Here is a 27246-nt window from a genome sequence, read left to right as displayed (position 1 = left end):
TTCCCTGTCTTTACCACTTCATTTAAAAAATGTGAAATATTAGAATATTAGTAGAGAGAATGATTTATTTCAGCTTTTGTTGTATTTCATCCCATTCCCAGTGGGTCAAAAGTCTACATATACACAATTAGTATTTGGTAGCATTGCCTTTAAATTGTTTAACTTGGGTCAAACATTTCAGATTGCCTTCTACAACCTTCCTACAATAAGTTGGGAGATTTTTGGCCTATTCCTCCTGACAGCACTGATGTCAGGTTTTTAGGCCTCCTTGCTCGCACACACTTTTTCAATTCTGCCCAAAAATGTTCTAGAGGTCAGGGCTTTGTGATGTCCACTCCAATACCTTGACTTTGTTTTCCTTAAGCCATTTTGACTTTGGAACTTTGGAAGTATGCTTGAGGTCATTGTCCATTTGGAAGACCCATTTGTGACCAAGTTTTAACATCCTGACTAATGTCTTGAGATGTTGCTTCAAAATATCCATATTATTTCCTTACTCATGATGCCATCTATTTTGTGAAGTGCACCAGTCCCTCCTGCAGCAAAGCACCACCACAACATGATGCTGCCACCCCCATGCTACACAGTTGAGATGGTGATCTTAGGCTTGCAATCTTCCCCCTTTTTCCTCCAAACATAACGATGGTCATTATGGCAAACTGTTACATTTTTGTTACATCAGACCAGAGGAAATTTCTACAAAAAGTATGATCTTTGTCATCATGTGCAGTCGCAACCCACAGTCTGGCTTTTTTATGGCAGTTTTGTAGCAGCGGCTGCTTCCTTGCTAATCGGCATGTCAGGTTATATCGATATAGGACTCGCTTTACTGTGGATATAGATACGTTTGTACCTGTTTCCTCCAGCATCTTCCCAAGGTCCTTTGCTGTTCTTCTGGGATTGATTTTCGCTTTTCGCACCAAAGTAAGTTTATCTCTAGGAGACAGAACACGTCTCCTTCCCAAGTGGTATGACGGCTGTGTGGTGCCATGGTGTTTATACTTGCGTACTATTGTTTGTACAGATGAATGAGGTACCTTCAGGCATTTGGAAATTGCTCCCAAGGATGAACCAGACTTGTGGAGGTCTATAATTTCTTTGACTGATTTCTTTTGATTTTCTCATGATGTCAAGCAAAGTGGCACTGAGTTTGAAGGTAGGTCTTGAAATAAATCCAAAGGTACACCTCCAATTGACTCAAATTATGTAAATTAGCCTAAAGCATAGGCTAATTTACTGACCCACTGGAATTGTGATATAGTGAGTTATAGGTGAAATAATCTTGTAAACAACTGTTGCAAAAATGACTTGTGTCATGCACAAAGTAGATGTCTTAACCGACTTGCCAAAACTATAGTTTGTTAACATGAAATCTGTGGAGTAGTCAAAAAATGTGTTGCAATGACTTCAACCTAAGTGTATGTAAACTTCCGATATCAACTGTAAAGCATATTCTCAATTTTAATCTTAACCAGGGTTTGGAATTGCCTCACTAAAAATGCACCACAAATTTCTGCACGCTGGTGCCCCACCACATGTAGCCAGTGCCCTTTTCATTTTTTTTGCCCCGGCCCCTCAGAAGCCACCAGTGGTGAACTGCTGTTCATTGGTTTTATAGTAACAGTAATATATTACAAAAAAAGAGGTAATCTGCTGTTCATTGGTTTGATAGTAACAGTAATACATTACAAAAAAGAGGTAATCTGCTGTTCATTGGTTTGATAGTAACAGTAATACATTACAAAAAAGAGGTAATCTGCTGTTCATTGGTTTTATAGTAACAGTAATATTTTACAAAAAAGAGCGGTTGCACTTTATTTTGAGAGTCACAATTTCCATCTGTAGATGTTCTATAAACACTAATACTATCAACAAACTTTCAACCAACTATTAGTTGATAAACAAGTGCTTGCTAAGGTTAAGGTTAGGGTTAGGTTTAGAATACGTTTTAGGGTAAGGGTTACAGTTGGGGGGTTAGAATATAGATAAGGGTTATGGGTTAGTACTGTGGATAGTTAAAATGTTACAGATAGTCAGTAGATGATCTGAAGAGCATTCACTGTACAGGCACACTTTTGGGACTTTCAAAATAAAGTGTTACCAAAAGAGCATTTGGTATGAGTCAGCTGATTGATTCACTGCCTATTCAATTCTGTAGAAATCAATCGCATTCTAGCAGATCCTCCCACTGAAATGTTTCATTAATATAACTCTGAGATGTTCTTTTTTTCTGAGAGCATTGAGGCAGGAGTTTATTAACTGATTCCCGGTACTACAAGAGAACTGAAGCTCAGTTTTACCTGCCTCTTTTGACATGTTTTGGGGGTATTTCAAACACACAGACTGGCTTACTTTCCGTGTGGCGAGAGTTCTGAATCTCATTCTGAAAGCCAGCCCGTGCCCCAGTAAATCCAGAGGATTTTGGCTGCGGTATCAGTTTTGGACCAACTAATGTGGGCACATTCAATTCCTTTGGGCAAGCATAAGAGAGAGGATTTATTTATTTTTTTATCCGTCCGCTTGCTAGGTTGAACAGATGGCGGGGAAAGAAACATGTCAAACGATGCAAACACAGGCACACACACACTGCCGTCCGCACTGTTGGCCATCCTGCTTGATATTATCAGTGAACACTGCCCATCCACTCTGGAACAGACTCAACGGCCCTTCCTTCACCCAGAATGGAGGTAGATGATCGGTACTGTCCTCGACAGTCACTGATCTTCTCTCTGACCGTTTGATCGGAATGAACCGTGAATAAAGTGCGTCGACAGCATCAAGCCTTTATATGTTCGTGATCCTACCGTTATACTTCTCAAATTCGACTGGCTATTTGTAAATATAAAATAGTAAACATGCATTGTAATTTTCGAGACTCTATTTGGGACAGTTCTGGGACGCGATAAAAACCATTCATCTCAGCCATGGAAGTACTGACTGTTCTGTTTGTCAAGATTGATGTCGGTCGTCTGTATACAGTTTCGGTTGCTTATTGGATGTGTGGTGTGTTGGCACGGAAACAACTCTGAAGACTGGATTTCCTAGCTCATCATTGTCCACAGCCAGCTCTGTCTGTAGAACCAGGAAACAGGTAGGAGAGTCAGCTTGCCCGTGTTGGTCAGTAAACCTTCATCCAGCCCGCAGCCCTGCCTGGCTTGTCAAACTGAAGTCTGTTACCAAATCTGCTACAGTTTTGCCAAACTGGGGGTACGTAATAATATTCTCTTTTGTTTATACGTAAAGAATGTTTGCACTGCTCCTTAGAAGCCTTTATTGTACTCTACACACAGTGAAATCTTTGAACAATATTCCCTCGGTTTAAGATTAGATTCTCTCATTTTGTGTCAGGTCAAGCTGAAACTTGTAGTCCTTTTGTCGTCCTTACCAGTGGGTCTGTTCATTCACATCTGGTTAATTTAATGATCCATCCACCTATATACACATTTAGGCATGTATTTCAAGCCATTCAATGGTATGGTATCCGTAGTTAACCTAACTAATGTCAACTCCTGTCCTCTGCCGTCCACAGATCAGCCCATCATTCCAAGTATTGGTTCAAGTTGGATCTTGGTTCTCCTTAACGGTATCATTGTCTGCAAACACGGTCCTCCGAAAATTAAAATGTTGAGTCGTTGTTGGGACAATATGCTTGACATTATATTTCTGGTTCAACAGATGTGTTCCAACACATAATTTGTGAAAGCTGTCAATGTCTAGCACAGATTCTAGGCTACGCTTTTGCCTTTGGAGTCCGCTATTGGTGTCTGTCAGTAAGAGTAACAGTAGGCACTATGAAAGATTGAAAAAAACTGTATATGAAACAGGCTTATCAAAATCGTCATTACAAATCTGATTTGAAAACAAAAACTGATTTGAGAATGTTGCTGTAGTGTGAACAAAGCGTAATGCACTCCATTGCGAAAACAAACAAAAATAATATAACATCACTTGATGGAACGAAGCATCCATTGTCTGCTTCAATCACTCCTCCCTTTAAATTGTGTAGTGACACAGTTGGAGCCATTGGGGATATCTTTGTAGTGTATTTCAGAAACCATTTTAATTGCCTTGAAATTGTCCCCCGTCACAATTATTACATTATGTTGCAGAGCATACCGAAGTCTCTTAGGTGGCATTACCTTTAGAGGAATTGGACAACTCCCACCTGGAACAGTATGTTATGAGAGAGTGAGCTGTGACTCAAACACCAGCAGACCACTTGCTGTCCCTCATACTGTGAACCAGTAAGTCGGAAAAACAGAACAGTGGGTATGGATTGTGTGTAAAAAGTACCTGGAGAAGCGTGGATAATGCATTATCTTTTACACTTGTCCCACACGCCATAACAGAGCACAACTTGCATGTTGTCGGGACTCATTTTAATCACCCCCTGTTGTTTCAGTCCCGTTCACCCCTTCTGTAGATGACGGCCTGAACCGCTGCTCAGCACCAGCATTCTGCCAGCCTCAGAGAATTCCTCCTCTTGTTCAAACACTCCTTCTGCGGGATCCCAGGCCTCGTTGAAATACTCCTCTTTTTGTTTCTTTGGAGTAACTGGTACTCCCACCACTGGAATGCAGAGGGCAATTTCTCTGATTGCTTGGGAGAAGACTATATCCACTGGCTTTTGTTTTCATAGATTTTCAAGGACACCGAAAGTGACTCTCAGAAAATGTAATTATAATGGAGATAAAGCTGTAGATATCAAATGTCTATTGAAAAGAAAATAGCTCTGCTACAAGATATATTGAAACTACAGGGTAAAATTAGCTGAAATACTGTACACTCCTGCCCTTTAAGTATTTGAAAAAATGTTACATAACAATTGGGATATTATGAATGAAAATGGCCTACATATCACCAGAGATTGGGCAGCTTTAAGGGAAAAAGTTTAAAGAGTTTTGCCCACAGAGATGAAGATACTACGTTGCTAATTTAACTAATATTTATCTTGGGAAAAGGTGCTTTTCATCCAAAACACAAACGTTCCTTTTTGAAGATGGATTATCCCGGGAGAAATAATAACTGTTAACCAATTTGGCTCCTGTTCAGACATTTTAGAGGGATTACGATATGCCTTATTTTAAGAAAATCTAATTGGAAATCTGGCCAGAAAAAGAGCAATAGAAACATTGCCTTTTGAAAATTACCTTTTGATTGCAAGAATGTGGAGGGCCAGGGGGAGAAGGCCCTACACATTATGGCTAATATATTTAAGTCTATTAAAGCCCAAGGTTTAAGTTGGCTCTTATCACTGTGACAGCAGTTGCCTTAGTGAGCCAGGAAAGTGGCCACTCCAAGTTGTCTACACCATCATCAGATTATCTCTTAATTCATCCAGATGTTCACAGAGCAGAATGTATCCACCTTCTTGTCATATTTTATTTAATCTTAAATTAGCTTGGTTTAGTCATGTATAATCTCCTGTGTTTATTTAATCAGTTCTCATATGAAGATATACAGACACAAGTGCTATTATATGCTTTTGCCATAGATTGTGGAGGTCATCCAACTCTGGACTCTTCCCTGGTAACTTCCAGACCAGCCCAAGTGTTTTCTTTAACCTTTCCAGGGTGCTTTTGATGTGTTTTGGGTTATTGTCCTGTGGGACGACCCACAACTTTCAACAGAGACCCAACTTTTGGGCACTGGGATAAGAATTTCACTCTAAAATACTTTTAATCTTGCACACATTCAAGGCCCTCAGTACCAGAGGCAACAAAATAGCCCCACTTACCCTGTGTTCTTTTTTTTTTTTAAATGCTTAATTTTGTTGTTGGTAAACATTCGAAGAGCCTACTGCTGAGGGAGATACAAGAAAGGCTGACTGAATCTCTGAAAACCCCACATAAACAAGCATAAAAAATGTGTACCAAATAATCAAATTCAGAATTTATGATCAGCCTGTGTTTACCAACTTCCAAAAGAATCACTCAGAGCTCTTAACATATTTTACAAATCTAGAATGTAATCATATAGAAATGTTATCTGTTGTATACAGTATCAGTCCTTGCTAGTATATGAACATTCAGCTACAGTATGTAAGTTTTGTGTAGTTACAGAACGGTAAAATCCTTGGGTGCCAACAGACTTTTTACATGATAGTATGCTTATGTATTAAGACAAGTAGGTAAAGCAATAAAAAATTAAGACAAAAACAACAGGTAGTCTAAAACCCATACACACTGAATGGAGCAATGGGCTAAAACTAGAAACCCTGAATGTGATATTATATTAAAGCAATTTTGTCCCATACAATTTAACATTTAACTTATGATGCTAATGGTTACATGTCGTTCAAGCATTTGTGACCATAGATATCAGTCCATTGTGAAAATGTAGATATTGTTGTGCCATTACAACAAATTGATGCAATTTCGTTTAATTAAGAAACAATCAATTGTATTTTAATGAAATACAAAAGGGTGTTTGGATAATAACCAACAGGTCCGTATTGTTACAACATTGCAAATGTTTCCAATTATTAAACAAATTCCAATGTATTTTCCATTTAATAAAATGCCCTATATTGTGGAACTGAATAGCCTAATAAAGAACAAAAAGTATGACAAAAATACATACAAACAAAAAGAACAGTGGGCGTACAGAAAACGATCAGAATATCTTAAAATCTCATCACACAATCGCTAGAGGTGTAGCATCCACTGGAATTTCGGCAAGAAAGTATAGGCGAGATATCCAGTAACGTGCGTGTGAACGAGATGCAACCAATCATTGCATGCAACTCCTTTTAACAAGGCTACTGCTTTATGCTCCTTCTCAATTCAGTCTGAGCTAGTGTGTGGCAATACCAGAAAGAGAAACCGCTATCTTTTCTCCTTCATTTTTTCCCTTTAGAATTCGGGAGCCTTGCCTCTCTCTCTCCTCCTACATACATCACATCCGGGTCAGTTGTCTGTAACTGTTGAGAAGATGGTACAGTAACGCAGGCTGAGCCAGCTGCTATATATTCTGTATCGACATGGATATTACCACTGGCGTTTGTTGAAACTGTCCACCGTCGATCTGTGAAGCGGACAAGACCGATAACTTCTTACATGGGTGCCCTTAAGGGATAGCTACTACTCAGCCATGTCCAAAAGCCTGAAGAAGAAAAACCACTGGACCAACAAAGTCCATGAGAGTATAATTTGCAGGAATAGGGAAGGGGAGCTCGGGTTTGACTTGAAGGGAGGCGCAGAGAATGGACAGTTCCCTTATCTCGGGGAGGTTAGGCAAGGCAAGGTGGCCTGCCAGAGCGGCAAACTTTCCCAAGACGAACTACTTCTTGAGGTCAATGACACGCCAGTGGCCGGACTAACCATCAGGGACGTCCATGCAGTAGTTAGGCACAGTAAAGACCCGGTTCGCCTAAAGTGTGTCAGACAAGGTGAGTTAACTGCATGGGTCGCGAAACCAAGCTTAACGACTTTCAGGCAGTAGAAAGCCACATCCAGCTGCCTTTGCACGACTGTTGTACATTCTTTTGTCTGGTATTGAATTTACTTTATACGCTGCACCTAAATAAGGAGTCTCCGAAGTTGAAAGAATTCAGAAACCGCAGCGCAAACTTTCCATGTTTTATATCCTTGTGTATTGTGTTCAAATGGTGGAGGTGCAACACGTGCATGCAAATAGTTTAGTAGTAAAATAATGCTGCTACGTAACGGAATTGGAGCCATGACTTTAAGTGGGTGTGTAGGTGTAGCCTAATCGGATGGCGTTTAAACGTCCGGGTTGCCATCAATGATCTTGTAAAATACTCTATATTGTTTATTTTCTGGCTAGGGTCATGTTTTGGGATTGATGTAGTTGGCTGCCAAACAAGCTGGAATGTTTTTCTGAATGTTATTGTATCAGGCGTGTGGGTGTGGCATTGTTTTATCATTGAAATGTGAGTTTGTGTTTGTGCACATTCTGATATTGTAATTTATTCACAAGAAGAAGCATTTCATTACTTATCATGAACAAAGCCCACTTTAGTGGAGGACGGAAGTTTAAATAAGATTGGATGTGAAATGCCATATCATACACAGGCTAGAAAGTTTTTTAAGGTATAGCACGATTGCGCTTGACAAACTCCTGCCGCCACGATACCGGGTGGCATCTTCGCCACTCAAGTAGTCACGAAAACGATGGGTTCCGTTTGACTGAACCAAGAAACATATGGGTCAGAGCCAGAACACACGTGGATGAAGCAAAATGTGGCATTAATTTGATACTCTGATTGGTTAGAGTTGTTTTGGACAACAGCTCTCATGCTACAATGGAAAGAGACCCTGACCTGAAATATGTAGTGCAGTATAAGATTTCATATTGAGTTATCTACTTAACCCTGTGGGAAATTGCTTTGCAAGCGGATTGGGTTACATTGCTGTAGATGCGTGTGTCCACAAGTTCTTCAAGGTTTAAAAATTCTGTGACCTGTCTTGACCCCATTTTGTTTTAAAATTACAAATGAAGATGCCTATTTTCGGTACAGTAAGGAAACTAAGGTAGGGTTTAATTGGGCTAATTTATGAGTGATGCATTTTACAGTTTGACCATTTGGTGTTAAAAAAGAAAATGTTTGAGTGGTCGAACATTGGTTGTGGTCGAATAATCATCAATAGGCAGGACCATCTGTACATGGATTATGTAGCACACAGATTGATACAAAGCGATGTGCAGACAAGTCAGAACCATTACGAAATAATTAGGCATAGGCAATATCTTGCTTTCTGAACAGTCAGTAAATAAAATAATACCATGCTGTATATTATTCTCGAGTTATCAATCTTTTTAGAAAGTAACCCATCTAGGCATGAGAAAAATCCAGCCGGGGGCAATCACACTCACTGCCCTGCTTTCCCATCTTTCGCCAATGTGTTGGGTGGAATTCCATGCAAAAGGTTTACCTGAGAACCCCATAATAATATTATGTTGAAAATATAACAGTTACTTTTCATCCTCCTTTTTGAGTGAATATTGTATCACTTTGTGTGGAAGTGCTCATCTTTTTAGCATGGCAGAGTAGGTGACCAAGTCTCAGTAAGACATTTCAGTCAGCCATTGTTAATTCCGTTGCTGTTAAAAAGAGCTACAGATCATGTTTTCCCACTCCTTAAGTGTTAGTTATCATCTTCACGATGAAGGTAATCTCTGTAAATATTACTTTCATCAAGGTTTTACCTGATCTATTGGTTTCTTTTTTTCTTTTAATATTGTATATACTATTTTAGAGTTTTGATATCCATAATGGTTGTGGATGTGATAGAAAATAATGGATCTAATCTTCATTCTAGACGCTTGTGCATAGTGAATAGCACTGGAGTGTGGGTAACACTTTTTTACATTTTACTTTCAGCCATTTGTATGCAGTATTAGTTACACAGTATAGACTGTGAGAGAAGATAAATTAGAGTTTTTGCTGAAAGAGCATTGGGCCCCACGTGTTAATTCTTGACGCTGACTCTGCTGTATTCGTAGAGAGAACAAGCTGCAAGACACACAATGATCAGTATTGCACATAGGCCAAACAGAAACATTGATAACCACAGCATTCAAACTCTGTGTGGAATAAAAACAATTACAGCTTTACGGGTAAATATGCAATAAAGCACATCATTCTTGCCTATCTGTTGCCTGGCGGCATGCACTGTTTAATGACATCTGAAAGCCTCAGAAACTCCCCTGAAAAGGGGAGATCCACAGCAGCTCAGGTTTAAAAAAAAAAATGATTTCATGAATGTCCCCCAACATACACAGGTGTTAGCCCGTGTCTGGAAAATTGGATTGGCCGCATTGGAACGTATCTTGTCTTATTCAATTAAATTAAACCAAACAAATCTGCATTCCTATTAAACTTTTTTAAGTATGTCTCTGTCTTAAGGAACTTTATTGTGGCTTTACATGGCTTTCTGTAACACTGGGGTTTTAAAAGGATGTTACATGCATTATGTATCACCGTGCGAAATGGCAAACAACTGACATATGAGAGAGACATGCTTGTTGATCTTCATAAATCAGGCAGTGTGTATAAAAATTCATGAGATATCTTTGGCCACGCTCACCAGCTGCAGGTTTGGTTTTGAAAGAAGAATGTGTGTGCTGAAAATAATCTCATATATAAAATATGGTGGTAGATCTTGGGCTGTTCTGCTTCCAGTGGTCCTGAGGCCCTAGTTAAGATCAACAGCATTGTAAACTCTCCCGAGTAACAACATTTGTGCAGAAAACCTTAAACTCTTTGCCAGGAGTGGAAAAGTGGATTTTTTTTGCAGGACACATCAAGTTCACAATGTTAATTCATGACAATCAAAATGTTGCAATTGTTATAATACAGTCACTGAACTTTGAATCCCATTGAAAACCTGTGTTTGGAATTTGAGATGCCAGTTCATAAATACAGACTAAAGGATTTCAATGATAAACAAATTGAAAGAATTTGAATGAAGGTATGGTCTAAGATCAGAATGTAGCTGATGATAATAGAAATACAATTTAAAAAATGAAATATCCAGGATGTTCTTCCAGGATGTCTTTCTTAGCTATGAGTCTTTCAATTAGTCATGTGAGAAAGTAAATACACCCTTGAATTATTATTTATTTATTTTTTAACATGCTTAGCCTCTTGGACATAATTGTGCAACTAATTCCTTCCGCATTCATTGATAAAGCTGACCCAATTTAACAAATGACGCCAAATAATGTAAATCTGATGTATAACATTTTGTCATACAGTATTTATGACAGAACTAGAGATGGAGCCTAACACCTGTATTTGCATTGTACAGTGTGTGTGACTGACTGTCCTAGGCCCTTTCCTATATAATGTCTGAGCTTATGACATGCAGTGTCTTGCGTTTCAAGCTGGGTTTGAAATCTGTAGTCTTTCTACTTTTGGGAAAAAATAAGCAACCCCCTGTAAGGAGCTTTGGATCAAACTCTGGCTGTGTATGTGACTAGGAAGCTGTTCAATGTCACACTCCGGGGATTTTCTTAAATTAAAGATATATGAACTAAATTTACCCACATCCTCTGTTAAACATTTCCCCATCGGATTGCTCAAGCTTTTGACGTTTGCTCTTGAATTCTGAATGTCTGGATCATTTTAATAAATGTATTTGTGTGATTATTCGGTAGGACTTTCTTGTGTTTTTGTCAAAAACATTGATCTTTTAATTATGGATAGATTTTTTTTTTATTTTAGGCAGTAATATTTACAATAATTAACATTTACTAATGAGTTCATGTCTTTTTGATTTGATGTATTCTTATTTTGGCATAGTTGTTTGAGTATGCTGAAGAGAAGATTAATATTGCAGATTAGTAAAATGTGAAGTTTTATAATTCACAATTCAATACGTTAATGTTTTTATCTTAGGTATTGCATTCAGAAATATTATGTAGCCTAGAATACTGTAGTAATTATGTGATCATGCACACATTAATTCAGCTGTAATATTACTTTATTAAAAGTGCACTTTTGTTGCATTATAATCCTATTGAAATTGCCAAGAACACTGTTTTGAAAAAGTTGTGTGACTTTGTCTAAAAGTGACCTTGCCCTGTCTCAGGCATATCAGCATCAATCGCAATCCCAATCAAAATGACCCAAACTGTCACTGTTCCTCATCCACCTTCTAGTGGAAGGACAGAATCGCTGTACATTTTACATGCTTGGTTAATCTCCAGTGGCCATCTTAAATAATAGATTGAGTCTCATTTGAGCAGTCTGAAACTTCAATTAAGGTCATGACATGACTCAAACAAATCCGCCCACCCCTCTCTTCAAGCCCTCTCTTCTCTCCTTAACGTAGATTTCACTCCCCCATACTGTTACATTAAACACTCCATTGTCCTTAGTTAGCTGTTCTGATGCCATTAAATACTTCTAGACCTCGATTTAATGTCCTTTAAGCCCTGTTCAACTCTTCTGTAGTAGTGATGGGTACACTTTATATGATTAACCATGCATAACTGCTCAAGTTCTGCTGTAGTTTATATTCCTGTTAAAGTTTCACTGGGTTGTGGTACACACACACACACACACACACACACACACACACACACACACACACACACACACACACACAGAGAGAATACCAGAATGTAAGGTCTTTATTTCTCCCCTGGGCGGGCCTGGATGAAATTAGCTTGCCAGCAGCAATCCTATCTGTGCTCAGGATGTAATTAGAATATCTCCACAACAGCTGATTGGGACATTACCTACAATAGCATCCAACATCGGGCACAATTAAACTTCTGACATTCAATGCGCAGGCTCAGACAATTACCATTGATATAATTCTCATTGTGAGAGGGATGCCGCGGAGGTGCGGCTGGCTGCCAGATGACCCGCTCTGTCGATCGTTGTAGCCTCAGTTGTGTGTTAGACGAACACTATGTTAGACGAACTTCAACTAGTCTTAACCAGCTCGTGGTTATGGAGGTGGGACTGTGTTTCTGTGTAACCAGAGACCATCCCTCTCTCATAGAGTATCTGTCCAGTCCAGCATGCACTGTATGAGATTTGCTTCTTAGCGCTGAGCTTAGTGGCAGAGCGAGTGCTCGAGATGCAGACTTGGCCCTAACCGGGAAGGCGACGGGCACGGTTACACCGAGAGCTACACGGGTCAGCTTGACCCCTCGCCGCAGTAGCGGCCCTCTACCGCTGCCTGCCCGGCCCCCGCCCCCCCCCCCCGGCTGTGAGAACGCGTTTTAGTCTGAGTGGCCTGGGCTCCGTGCTCGGAGGACCCCTAAAGCACCTTCGCTCCGGGAGGCAACAAGCCACCGTGTCCCTGACATTACCTTCTGGAGGAGAGCCTCCGTGACCTCTGCTGGCTTCATTTTAAAAGCACTCAGCTTTTTCTCCTCGAGCACTACCTGTCAAGAGATTGCTGTCTAAAGGAGAGGGGAGGCTGAAGGACCCGACTCATCATTACTGACACCCCCTACGGCGCGCGGCGTACGCACTAGGGGTGCATTCCATTTCACACCGCGGTACAGGAACGCGCAGCCCGTCTGTGGTTCTGGGCGTTGTGTTTCGGCTCAACCTGTCTTTTAAACCCTCAGATATGCTTCGCAGTTCTCCAGACCTACTAGTCCTTGGACGGTCTGTGCTCACTTTGTATGTGCGCGTGTTTGTTCTTTCAGACCCCGAGGCGTTATGCATATCTGACTTGGCACGCCTCCGTCTGTTTCTGAAGTAAAGGGCGCCGGTGGTTGTTATTTATGCTCTAAGTAGTCCGCACTATATAGCGTTTATGAATGAGTGAGTTGGTGGTAGGCCGAGGTCAGTGGCCCCCCAGTGCCGTAACTGAATGATGGATGACTCTGAGAAGGAGAATGGACGGTCTAGTAGTCCCGAGTGGGGGCTAGCATTCCCTAGCATCATGTCTACCAGACCGTGTTCACTTTATAAATCTGCAACTCGATGAATTCGTCGTCCTTTGAGACAAATGAGTAACACATTGCGGTGTCGCCGCGACTCTCCTGTATTGTGCCCCTGTGCGCCCTCTTTCACTGTCCCACCCACCCCCCCCGGCATGTCAGCACACCTGCGAAGCGGTGAGTCTGGATGGAGGCCGGCGGCGTCCTGCTGACATTCGCTGCTTTTATGCTGTCTGACTCTCAGCCAGACCTCTGAGGACGGTTAATGATACAGCAGACCAGGCATGCCTGTCCGTCTCATCCAGCCTACTCGGCTGACTGACGCCCTCCATCCAACGCCAGTCCCCATCCATGGAGGAGCGGCTGTCTATGGAAGATCTCCACTGGGCGTCCTCTGTGTTGGAAACTAATGATATTGAGTAGGGTTTTATTTGTCTAATCCCATGTATAAAAAAAAAAAATAGAAAAATGGTTGGAAGTCTGTGAGATGTTTTACAAGTAACGGCTGCATTCAAAGACATTGTTATATTCAACGACTGTTGTCAAAGAAGCCTCTTGTGAAAGAGCTGGATGTGTTCCTGTGACTGTTCTGACCAGCTCCAGCTCATCATGGAGGCTTAAATGGAGACACCGGATGTCATTTTTCATACTCCACTTGACATGTGGCTTTCTTACTACCCTATTATAAAGCCATAACCACCCCCTGTGGAGTGTCTCTCCGAGGGTTTTGTCTGTTTATTTTGAATCCACTCGTATGCTAAAGGAAATTGACTTTAAAAGCTGTGCGGAGGACAAGCTAGAAAGTAGTGTATTCTTACTAGTATTATCATAACCATTTATTAATTTTTCTTATGATGCATATATTCCAGTCATCTCTGCCTTTAATGTAGCTTATTGGCTTTGAGCTGATATTCATTGATTCAAAGATATGCAAAGACTGGGGTACACACATATAGTATATTCGATCCTCCCCCAGGACCTGCATGTTCAGATTATTCCCTAATATCTTCTTTTTTTAAAGATATTCATTGTGGCCAACTGGGTATACTCTATCGGAGTCCTAAAGACATGACACACAGCAATAACCGGCTAGTGAAATTCATGCTCTCATAATCGCATCGGGGGGCAAAAATATAATATGCTAAGAAAACTGTGGTTTGCGTTGTCCATCACCCAGACGTTTCCTCGCATCAACCATCGTTGACCATGTTGTCATCAAAATGTCATAGTGCGGTTACATACTTAGCAGATGCTGACCACACTTTCAGTGTCTAGGTGTTGTCTGTCAGGCCTCAGCCGCATCCTAGCAAAAGGATGCAGCCCATAACTGAAACCACAAGCCACCTCTTTCGCAGTTGGTGGACACGTCGCTTTCAAGAATAGTCTTCAGACCTCTGATCAGTTCTTTGTAGTGCAATGACTTTTGGTTTTGTTTGATAATTTATTGGAAGCCGTGAAACACAAAATCAATTGTTGTAAGGAGATATTGACTTTATGTTGGGAAATACTGGCAAGAAAAATAAAATCTGCTGTATGTATGCAGACATTTTGAACCCACACACACATTCATATTTGGTAGAGCCGCCATTTGCTGCAATAGTAGATTTAAGTCTTTTGGGGTAAGAATGTCCCAGTTTTTGAGCACAGTGATTTTGGCATGTCCTTTTCAGATAGGCTCCAAGTTGTTCATGTTGGTTGGATGATGCTTGTGGACCCCAGTTTTGAAATGGTGCCACAAATTCTCAGTGGGTTTCAGATTAGGACTTTGACTGACCACCCCGCATTCCATGCCTCCCTCCCTTCCTCCCACAGATAAGGAGATTCTTATCTCCACACATTCAAAACCGACGGGCTGAGGCCACATTCTGCTTGCCGTATATGCAATGTCTCTCTGGGACTGTCAAGGTCCTGGCTCGATTTCATCGCCAGTCAAATTTGCATTTAGGAACAGTGGGGACTCGAGAAGCTGGGAGAATGCAGAGAGTGTACAAAGCTATCATCAAGGCCAAAGGTGGCTACATGTAGGAATCTAAATGATGCAATGTATGTTGATTTGTTTAATGTGATACTGGTACATGTGTAATTATGTTTTGTGCTGTAAAGACTGGAATGTTTTTTTTTTAAATCTTTTATTCCCTTCTCGTGTTCATGCCAGCCTCTTTAGTCACTTCATAAGTAAAACAGCTCTTAGTCTGCTGTCATCACGCCGTCGCATCCCAACGTGTGTGTGTGTGTGTGTGTGTGTGTGCACTCATCTGTGTGTGTGTGTGTGTGTTTGTCTTGGGGCGGGAGATAGGGATGTGCATATGGGTGTGTGCATTGCAGCTCCAACAGCAAACTCAGAAGCAACATGGCACAAGGTTGCTGAGTGTTTTTTTTTTTGTCGAGCTCCCACACGGTGCATGGAGAAGATAGTTGCGTTGAGGCCTACAGCTCAATTGAATTCAAACTTCCTGGAGGTACTGAGAGTCTTGTACTGCAGCAGTCAAAATAAGTCCACGGATTTCCTTCCCTTTGCTTTTCTGTGACTGTCATGATTGTCTCGCGTTGTGCCATTGAGGGTGGATATGTACATGTTTCTGGGACTCTGTGTGCTTGACACCGTAGTGCGTCCCTATTTTCTTTCTCCCCCTCTCTGTCTCTCTTTACCTCTCGACTCACTCCCTCTTACTGTTTCCTTCCCCCGCGAAGAGAGGTCATGCTTATCTAAAGGTTTTGACGTCTCTCTCTCTTTCGCTCTCACTTTCTCTCCATTTTCATATTTCATCCTATTATCTGAAATGAAGCCAGGCATTGTGTCTTAAATCCATTCTGTAGGGAGGACGGACGGGCGGGAGGGTGGACTGACAAAGTCTGTGGCCCCGACTGAGAGACCCTGGCCAGGCCTGATACTCAAAGCGGAGACGGAGAGTGTGCAGGAGGAGTTAATGGAAAAGAACCATTCATCTTATGAGACGGCAAGAGAGACTTACAGACGATTTTCCAACCGACCTGCGCAAAATGTTCACATGCCACATTAATGGACATATATTTCAGATTAGCACCTAAACAAAATAGCCACAATTTACCAGTAATTGTTCCGGCACCCTCTGTGTGGGACTCGTTGGGATATAACCCACCAGGCTAATAAGTTACAGAGGGAATTAAAATGACATCTAAATGTTAAAATTCGAAGGATGTGCGACGGCACCAAACTGGCTAATAATCTGAATGCTATTGCATTGTAGAAAATGCAGTCACGTTTTGTATTCCAGAGTCTCTAGACTAGGGTTACCATAACATGCTGACTTACCATATACTGTTAATGATACTAAATAATTGTTGTTACATCGTGCTGTGACATTATGGTCTTGTCAGTAAACACATTACTAGAGAGTGAGAGAAACAAAAAGAGAGTTGACGAGGCAGAGGCGGACCGTTAGGAGGAAGGAACAATAATGGGACACTGGGCACATTCCACCAGTTGCAATGCCTGAGCTGTTTCCGAGGTGCCCCAAAACATTATGGCTTTGGATGGACCCCCTGAAGACTTTAATACTGTCAGTTTAGAATGATAAAGTCCCTTCCCCTCTTCTGCCAAGAGTCTGGCTGAATACCTCTTGTAGGCAGGATTTTATTTTGTCTCTGGCACTGTATGCAGTCTTTGTCTGTCTGTTTGTGGCTTGGGCTCACACCTTCCAGGGTCCTCCTGTGCATTAGATTTCCCATTGGACAATGGTTGTCAAGCAATCCCAGTGAGCTGATCATTGGCACCCCTGCATTAGCTATTGTGTGCACACTCCCCTTGACAAGATGATAACGATGAGTCTTCTCCTGAAAGGTCTAATGAGTTGGGAGAACACACAGCAAATGATCAGAGACCATTCATACTCGAGGAATCTTTCCAGAGTCCTTGATCCCCACTTGTGGACACTCTTCTTCAGCTTGCCCTACAAGTGTTCAGTGGCGTTTATGTCAGGGGACTGTTATGGCCTTTGCAAAACCTTGATTTTGTAGTCAGTGACACATTTTATGTGGATCTGGAGGGCAGCTTTGGGTCATTGTCCTGTGGGAAGATCCAACGAAAGCTTAGTTTTAGCCTTTTGTCAGGAAAAACAGATTTTGTCAAAGACCCCATGTACTTGACGGAGTATCTTAACCAGGTTGCCAAATATCTTAACCAGGTTGCCATATATCGTAACCAGGTTGCCAGGGCCTTTGAAGCAAAACATCTCCCCCCAAATAAAAATCACATCCACAGCTGTACTTTTACTCTGGGGTCTATCTTGTTTTCTGCATAACCATCCCTATTTCTATACCAAACCTACCTTTGCTGTTTGTTCCAAAAAGTCAATATTTCTGTCTCCTTGAACCTGGTTTTAGTCAAAGTGCCAATGCTTATCTTCAAGCACTGACATTTAAGCCTTGATGGGGATCCAAGATTTCTTATGGCAATATGTGAAAATAAGTTGTTGGAATGGAGGTTACATCTAATTCCAACTTTAGACGCCCAAGGTACAACTTCCCAAGATTCTGGACAAGGCCATACCTAGCTTATGTCTATGTCCTTGTCGGAAGGTATTGACTCTAACCTCTGTGCTGCTCAGTGTTTTTCAACAGAAGGTATGCAGTAATTAGACAGAGGTTAAGGGAGGTGTAACCCTTCTCCTCCATCTCCATGCATCTCTTGGATGTGGGACACTCCACATCGACTTGTTTTCTTTTTGGCCAATTGGCTATAACACCCCCTCCTTCATCTCTACCTCCATTCCCTGTTTACTCTCCTCCCTGATTCACTTATTTCTCTCTTTTTAATAAGTCTCCCTCCCAGCCACTGTTCCTCTCCCCTGGTGTCTCTCACTTTGTCCATTTTCCCCATGTCTTTCCTGATTTCTTAATTCTTTCAGTCTCTCTCTCTGAATTAGCACCCACAGTTCCTCCATAACGATGGCATGTGTCGATCCCCTGGTGGCTGTGCACAGAAGAGCGATGCCACTACTGTTGATGAGAGTGCATGCAGTAGCCAGGACCGTAATTACTGCTATCTCTCTGTTCGCACCCAGACCCTTCATTAGGCACCCAAATCCTTAGTCTCAGCTGTGGGGACGGAATGCAATGCATTCACAGCCAAAGACCCAAAGACAGGCCCACACTCCATTATTTAGCGAATGAAAGATAATTTCCCCCTCCTCTGCTCTGTTCAGAGAAGCCTTTGTTTTGAACAGGGCTGAAATTCGTTTGGGGTTTTCTGCTGCTGGCTGTTGCTAGCAAACTGTGGTGCCGTTCTGGGTGATTTTCCTCAGTTTAATCAGCTGTACATCATCCTATGGAACTATGTGTTGTTCAGACTGCTACTGTATCCTTGATCCCTACTGTATTAATCACCCCGACCTGAGCTATGGCCCTGCTAGTGACAGCTTGATCAGTGTTGTGGGTCAAAGTGCTGTGTATAAATGAACCTCTCTTTTCAGTGGCCGAGATTAGGCACCAAAAACAAGACAAGAGTCTGACTGAAGCGGGATTCCTTCACTTGGTCCAATGAGGGAAAAGCGCTTTTGTTTGCTGTTGCAAAATGTTTTTTTTTTGCAAAATGTTTTTTGCAACCGCTGTGTGCCCTAAGGAATATGAGCCAAGTGTCTCTATTAGCACCATTTGATGTGGAACAGAAGAAATCCTGGGTCGTCAGTCTCTTGAGCCTGACGCTACTATGCTAGGCTGGGTCTGCATACATTACTGTGACTGATGGCTCTACATTTTCCTTACCTGAAATGATCTAGTGGTGTTATAATGAGTCTTGGAACAAGGCCACATTAGTAAGCATCCTCTTCTTCCTTTTAGTTCTCTCTTGTTTTGTTTTGCCGTTCTTCTTATACTGTTGGTGTACGCTGTACACACGGTCCACATGCTTTTCTGTAATGCTGCAATCTTTTTCTGCGACATCCTTACTATTCCTAGAGGCATTGGCCCTCAATTAACACCATTACTGTCCTTTAGGTAGTTAGTCGCCATTCAGTATTCCAAACACAACAACAAGAAGATAAATGTTGTTTTCATTCACAGCTCATAAATGTATGACCTCAGAATGGTCTTCTCTACATGTGGGATATGTCTCTGTTTTATGCACTAGAGGGTACTTGCTTTGGCTGGCGACTGAAAGGTTGCTGGATCAAATACCTCACCTCAAGGTGAGAAATCTGTTGTTCAGTACTTGAGCAAAGCCTATTAACCTAATTTTTCGCCATCAATAATGGCTTGACTGCACACTACAAGGTTGTCAGGGAAATTGGAATATGCAACGCACACATTTCAAATGCGTACACAAAAAATCGTGTATGTGTGAAATATAAAATTAGACGATAACTCTAATTGCAGTTTTGGATAGGTAACTTGTTAAATTTATGTTTGTAAACAAGGTTCAAGTGAGTCTGATGTAGCTGCTGGTAGTACTACAACAGAATGTCTCATAACGTGAATATCAGGGTCTCAACCCTTTTTTTTTGTCAACATGAAATGAATGTTGGCCTCTGCATGCCTGCCTGCCTGCCTGCCTGCTCGCCTGTCTTGGTGTGATTGGTTTCGGGTGGGTGCCTTTGTCAGTGAATTGTTCGTGTGTGTGAAGGTTTCCGTCACCAATAAGTTGTGGGTTATTATCCATGGTGGGATGGCGTCCACCTTTTAAAGCTACAGACTTCTCTGGTTCTCATAATATAATTGGATCTTACATTATGGAGAGGCCATGGCCCAGCCATAACCAGATGGAAGAAGCTTTCAGATGACAATTTTCAAACAGATCTAATCAAAGACCCATTACCCATTATGTCCCCCTACGCCTGCCTGGAGAGCAAGGGGGGAGTTAAACCATAGTTAGTCAATTTGTCACGTCACATATGTGGTACATACATGACCTGAGGTACATGCTGTCTCACCGTGTGACCTATCTGACAGTCAGTTGCATCGGTCAACACAAATATAGGGTCCAAATAAATTTTGGGCTGTGATAAGATCGATGCTCCACTACATCCTTGTTGATCCTCCTTAATGTGAAAAGCTGTTTTGTCTGCTTTGCCAGACCAGACCAGCTCAGGGTGATGTCTAGGGAGCAACTCTTCCATGGTTACTTCATCTAACAATTCTCAACGGGGGGGGGGGGGGGTGGGGGGTCTATTTCCCTAAGGGGGCCTCAGACTACTGCCAGGGGGCAAACCAGGAACATCTGCCGGTAAGAATGTTAGCTACAGCCTTGCGATCCTCAGCTGACCAATTCACTTCTCAGCCCAGGGTTGCCTGCCAGGATTTTTTTTTTTACTTGGATAGAAGAGTAGACTAGTTGAATGTGGTGACCGTCCTGATAACGAATTGCAGGGCAACATAATTTGTTGATTTTAGTTAATTAACTCAAAATTCAATCAATCAATCAAAATTTATTTATAAAGCGCTTTTTACAACAGCAGTTGTCACAAAGTGCTTTACAGAGACACCCGGCCTTAAACCCCAAGGAGCAAACAACAGTAGTGTTGAATTTCAGTGGCTAGGAACTGCACGGCATGGCTGTAAATGGAGCGGTTTCTGATATTTAATTATGTGAATAAACGTTAATTACATCCAGCATAGCCAAATCCAGCCACTTCATAACACAAAAGAGAAGATAATTAGCTAATAGACTCAAACACAATCTTTTAATTTGCTAGACTGCTACTGTTGTGACTTGCATATTGTCCCTTCATTGTTTGATATATTTTCATGTTATGTCCCATTGAACAAGGAAAGTGTTGGACTCAAACCCACACTGCTGAAGTGCCTGTGGATTGGAGTCAGTGACCTGGAGTGCTGGACTACCTTAGGTGGTTTGATAACTGAAAGGAAACTTTGTGCCCATAAGACTGATTTCCTAAAAGAGAGAATGAGGACACAATGCCACTGAGTCACAGTGAAGAGAGGACCTGAATGTGGAGGCGGTGCTTTATATCACATGAAAGGCAAGCTTCCAATCTGACCCCACCCCTTATTGGTCTTTGCATAATTGACTCATCTCATGTTCAGGTTGTGCACCTGGTGGGAGTGTGCACTCCAGATATGTTGTACCTCGTTCCCTCCTTCAGGGAACCAGGGATATAAAGTCAACTAATAGATTTCATAGAGGGACATTTTATTGCATCATTGCTGTGCTCATTGGGTTTGACAGTCACTAAATTTGGAACACCCCATTCTGTTTATCAAACACATTGAAACTGACACAAACCAATACTCAGGGAACTTGTAATCGTGCCCTGGTTTTCTCTGTTCTGAAGTTCTGGTATTGTATTAATCTGAGCTACAAGATGTCCTTCTGTAAGGTACAGTAAAAGCAATGCACTATTTTCTGTTATCATAAGCCTGGAAATACATCTGGTTTTAATGGGCACTGATGCTGTATCTCCTGAGATGTCACATTTTATGTCTGTGAAGTCTTTTCCGCATGCACTAGACTGGTAAACAATGAATGTGCCTTCTCCGGTTCAACGCAAGGCTTTCTACTACAGGCTGAAACCGACACAACTGTACATTTCATATTGAAATTGTTTCCTAATTCAGTGCAACTTGCAGTAGACTTTCACACTTCTTTGTGCTGTAAACACTGGTATGGTTTATCATCTTCTATTCCCTTCTCGTGTCAATTCATAAGTAAAACAGTTCTTAGTCTGCTGTCATCACGCCGTTGCTTTTCAACGGCATCCCAACGTGTGTGTGTGTGTGTGTGTGACATTCTTGGAATAATCTTCCATAACCTGTGCTGAACCAAAGCAACTCCCCTCAGCGAAGCAAATCACAGGGCCCGTCTGCAACAAGAACACTCTAAGGCCACTCTCTGTTACCGGAGGCTCTCTCTCTGCTGTTCACGTCCTCCTACATCTGTCCACTCTGACGCTATGAACCGTCAGATCCGCCGCTCCACACCCTCATGGTTAGGTGTGCTAAGCCAAGCACACTCTTGGATTGCATCCCCCCTGACAGGTGACATGTATAGGATCTGTGTATGCTACAAAGGCTATCACTGGGCTGGCTCCTCTATTAACCAAGTCATTTGGTTATTCTCACGTGGTCTGTCCTGTTATTGCAATATGAAGGACATTCAACTTTTCTTCTTCCCTCTTTCTGACACCCTAATCGTGAAGTATGGTTGCCTGAGAAACATCTGGGCTCTTAGCACGCAACATCACACTCAACTAGGGCTGTGTGATATATCGTTTCAGCATCAACGTTGCGATGTCTGCATCCGCAATGGTCACGTCGCAGAACGTCCGATTTAGTAAGGTAAACATATATCAGTCTACAATATATATGTATTTTTTAATATTAAACTAGCGTTATATCTGTCTGATATAATGTAATTTACTAAAATGTATGGGTTATTGGATACACAGTTTATTATTATTTTAAACACGGTTCGTTGCTGCACGTGGTTGACATGCAGGCTCTGCTTGCGCGTGACGAAATGATGAGCGAGGAACAGGCAAAATTATGAACGAAATGGAGAATTTGTTTTCAAAAAGAAATGCATCGTCAATTATATGGAAATATTTCGCCGACAGACAGGATGATGTTGACCAAAAACAGGTACTTTGTTGAGAGTGTCTTGCAATTGTTGCCACAACACAAGGCAACACGATCATTTAAGGCGGCATCACAAATCTTCGTATGACGAGTGCAAAGCATCTCAAGCTAAAATCTATTTCGGATGCCTTTGCCAGTATTACACCATATTAGAAAGTTTCCAAACAGCAGAGAGAAATCACAGATTCAATAACATTTCACGTCGCCAAAGACATGGTACCAATTAACACGGTTACCAAAGATGGTTTTAAAAACATTATCTGGTCGCCATCACGCAACTATTTTTCTCAAGTTGCCATCCCAGAGCTGTACGAGAAATGCAAAGCACAGGTTGAAACAGAGCTGTCACAAGTGGCAAATAATACAGCAACAACGGACTTGTGGTTCAGACGGACAACGGAGCCCTACATAAATCTGACCAAACACTTTATTAATGACTTCCACCTGAAAACTTGCTGTTTGCAAACTGCATTTCCCCCAGAGGATCATACAAGTGAGAACATCGCAACAGGGATGAGAGAAGCTTTAGCTGATTAGGGTCTAGATGAGAGTCTCTAGTCTGTATAACAGCCAATGGCGCAAACATGCAGAAGGCTGCCGCCCTGAAAAAAAGGATCAGATTGCAGTGCTTTGGCCACAGACTTCATCTTGCAGTTGGTAAGTTATGCCCAGTTGCGCATTCTATTTTACTACTGTTGCTATTGCTATACAATTAATGTTACATATTATAACCTGGCAACCTGTTCTGAAATATAACACTTTTAATAAGTTTCATATATTTTTATTGTAGAGGATGGGGCTGGGGAAGAATGAAGGATACAGACTGTCAGGTTGATGGCCAAAGCTCTGAATGTCAGGGCTGATATCTCTGCTGTCTTTTTTATGTTTAAATGTTGCATTTATTTACAATAACAAGCAATGGAATTAAATGCCCCTATATTTTGGGTTATCATTAAGTAAATAGTTAGTGCTAAATTCATGAGTTATATGAGAATGTGTTTACTATAGGTCTTTAAAACATAAAGAAAGCAAGCTGAAACTCTAAATTGTCTCTGTAAATAACTAATTGTGTAATCAGTTGCAAAACTATTTTATGAGGAATTAATTTTTTAACTCATTGAAGTAAATGTATTAAATGTGTATAATAATAAGTACTTTTATTTTGTCTTTGTTTTTTCCCTTAGAAAATGCAGTGAAAAAGGATGGACACATTGACTGTGCTGCAGGCGTCTGCAAGAAGCTGGTGGGTCACTTCTCTCACAGCTGGAAGGCCAGAAGTGCTCTTGAAAGAGCCCAGAAGGAATTCAATCTACCTTCACATTCCCTCATATCAGAATGCCAAACAAGATGGGTTCCAGACAGAAGATGATCATCAGGATAGTAGAGCAGCAGAAGGCTATAACTCAGGTCCTGTCTGAAGACAGGAAGACACAGCATCTAATTCTGACCTGGCAAGATATGAATGTCCTGGAATCTGTCAGTAAGTCACTGGGCCCACTGCTGCACTTTACAGATGCACTCTCAGGAGAAGACTGTCTCGTATGTGAAGCCAGTTCTTCACCTCTTCAACACTTCAATGCTGCTGATACAAGAGGGAGACATGACTGTTGGCAACATTGTCACTTGCCAACGGTCATGTCTCAAGCCTGTAATGGTGAATGGACTGGTATTCTGGGCCAAAAACCTTCAAGTTTGAGTGAGCAATGTATACATGTTTAAAATCTAGTTATTATATTTGAATATCATTTTTAGATTTACTATATTATTCTACAGTTGTGAGAAATATATTATTTTATTTTACTCTGTACTCTGTTTAGAAAAAAACCAGATTTTATACAGTTGAAAATTTTAATTTAATCAGAATTTGTCTAGCCATGATGATCAACACTGTTTCCCTTTGGCACTGTTGATAAGACATTTTTGTTTTAAAAACTAAAGTTTGTGAAATAAAATGATTCTGTGTTGATATTTGTTATTAATGTTAAGTTCATTGGTATTTATTAGTTAGGTTTTGCTTTTATTATTATAATTTTTTAATATAAACACTTTTGTTTTTGTAATCCACTCAGGATTGGTGTATAGCTGCTCTTTTTTATTTTTCAAATGGTTTAAATTAAAAAGGAGGTTTGTAATTAAATTTGTAATGTAATAAAATGTTAAATGACTATTTTATTTTGTCATTCACATTAATTCCCTATTGTGATAATGAAACTTCTTCCGTAGAGAATGCTTTGTTTTAACCTGGTGGTAGTACTGATATAAAGCCTCCTGTAATCTCCTGGATCCCATATAGACACCACACCTCTTCATTCACAAAGGAGCCCCTTTATTTTAGGGTAAGCAACATGCATTATTAATATCATAACATGTTAGATCATTGACTTTAGCCTGAATTGATAGAAGAGTATTACATGAATACAATAAAACCATGGTGAATTAAACTGTGTATTAATTAATATAATAAATCTAACTACCCAAAATAACTCAAAAGGTAAAAAGTCATTTTCAGTTTAATTTTGTATTTTAAATTTTCCATGAAGATGCAGTTCCCTTCAAAATCACCCCAATCATTTTAGAATAATTACATATTTTCAAATTGAGCTTTTCAACTCATCTGGTTAAGGTAAAACAAAACAAAAAAAGGAAAAACAAAATACCGCAATGTCAGTTATTTCCAATATCGTGCAACCCTACACTCAACAGTCCCGGGGAAGGCATGCCCACTCCAAGAACGTCTCCGTCAGGATTGACATCCCTACGTTTGACCCCGACACACCATCCTAAGTCCACTGGTCTGCCACCTCTGGACTCTAGTCTGTTCTTTCTTAAAACCGTTCTCTCTTCTGGCACCCCAACATTGGAACCAGTCCCACCCTAGTGCTTGAAGACCAGTCCCTCCCCCACATGTACTTGTCTCTTCCTATGGCACCAATTTGATTTATATGTTACGACAAATTTTTGTCTCATCTACTTGTTTCAGGATACATTTAAGTTGCTACGGATAAGAGCATTTGCTTAATGACTTAAATGTAAATGTGGAAATCTAAGTCCTGTGTGTGCAGTCACTTTATCGCTCCATCTCTTCCCTGCATCTTATGTTGCTTCAGTGGTGCGTATCGACATGTCGACAGTGAGGAATTAATCCCAGAAGTCTCCTAACTTTGCCCCCTCTTTCTGCTTCTTTTTTTTTTTTTTTTTTTTTTTTAACCAGAGAGCAGCAAGTTGGCCAGGCTTGTGGCCGTGCTGGTGAGGTGTAAACAGACTTCTGTCTGTTATGTGTGTCACAGTATACTTGGTGCTTTGCACTCCCTAAACAGATAAATGGAGGCCTTTGAACATGTCTGTCAAAGACATTCCAACACCAACAGCCCGAGGAAGATCTCAGAGGCCTTCCACAAGGCATGGAGTGACTGGAAAGAAGCCCAGTCCAAATGTCCATGTGTCAGATGGGGAATAATCTTGGGTAATCCAAATGTGAAGTCCTACATTTGGTTAGAAACTGTAGTGTATGTGCTAAATGTCCCCTACCCGTCTGCCGTTGGAAACATGCTAACACCTGTGAAGCTGTGAATGTCCAGAGCCCCAGAACTAAGGGCCCTTTGACACTATGAGAGAGAGTAAAAATGGAGAGAAGTTTCTTATTTCACATAATTTTCAGTGTTTCAATATACATTATCATGTACCACCAGCTAAGGCAAGAGAGGTTTGTAGGCTGGAATCAAGTGATGTGTGCATGTAGCAACTTGACCAGCCCATTATCAACTTCCATTATTTAGAATGTTTTCGCATCTCATATACAATCTGGCAATACAGAGTATCAATAGTTTTCTATCTGCCAATTAACTAGCGTCACCTTGTTTTCGCCGGACGTAGCACTTGGCATTTAGTTACATTTTGGCCTCATCAGAATCTTTTTCCTTATGCTTTCAGAGTCTTTCAGTTGGCTTGTCATATGGCTTTTACTAAGAAGGGGCTACTAGCTGAGCCTCTCTTAGAAAGACCTAATGGATGGAGTGTCTCTGGGATGGATCTCCTTCTGGCAGGTTCTCCCATCTAAGCAGAGAGGCCATTGGGTTCATGGGCACCTCCCTGACCAAGACCCTTCTGGCCCAGTTACGTAGCTTGGCTGGACGGCCAGCGCCATGAAGAGCCTTGGTGGTTCCAAAAGATTTCACAATGATGGGGCCTGGTTTAGCAATTTATTCTCTAACCTTTCCCAGAAATATGCCTGGACACAATTTTCAGAGGTCTATGGAGAGTTCCTTGGTGTTCATGGCTTGGTTCATACTCTAATATGCTCTG

General features: G+C 41.2%; 1 protein-coding gene across 7 annotated transcripts in view; it reads left to right on the top strand.

The window, feature by feature from the left end:
• Positions 1 to 6802: 6802 nt before the first annotated feature.
• The window catches only part of magi2a (membrane associated guanylate kinase, WW and PDZ domain containing 2a), a 200797-nt gene continuing 180353 nt past the window's right edge, over positions 6803 to 27246 (top strand). For 4 of the 7 annotated variants that reach the window (XM_034290052.1, XM_034290051.1, XM_034290050.1 and 1 more), the window contains exon 1: positions 6803 to 7390. In XM_034290052.1, coding sequence (XP_034145943.1) covers positions 7093 to 7390 — 298 coding nt within the window. In that variant the 5' untranslated portion in view covers positions 6803 to 7092. The remainder of the gene's footprint in view (positions 7391 to 27246) is intronic. The other 3 variants (XM_010892581.3, XM_010892578.4, XM_034290053.1) reach the window with 1 other exon arrangement.

This window comes from Esox lucius, chromosome 23 (genome assembly GCF_011004845.1).
Source record: "Esox lucius isolate fEsoLuc1 chromosome 23, fEsoLuc1.pri, whole genome shotgun sequence".
In the NCBI taxonomy this organism is placed as follows: domain Eukaryota; kingdom Metazoa; phylum Chordata; class Actinopteri; order Esociformes; family Esocidae; genus Esox; species Esox lucius.
This window is presented reverse-complemented; position numbering and strand designations above follow the sequence as displayed.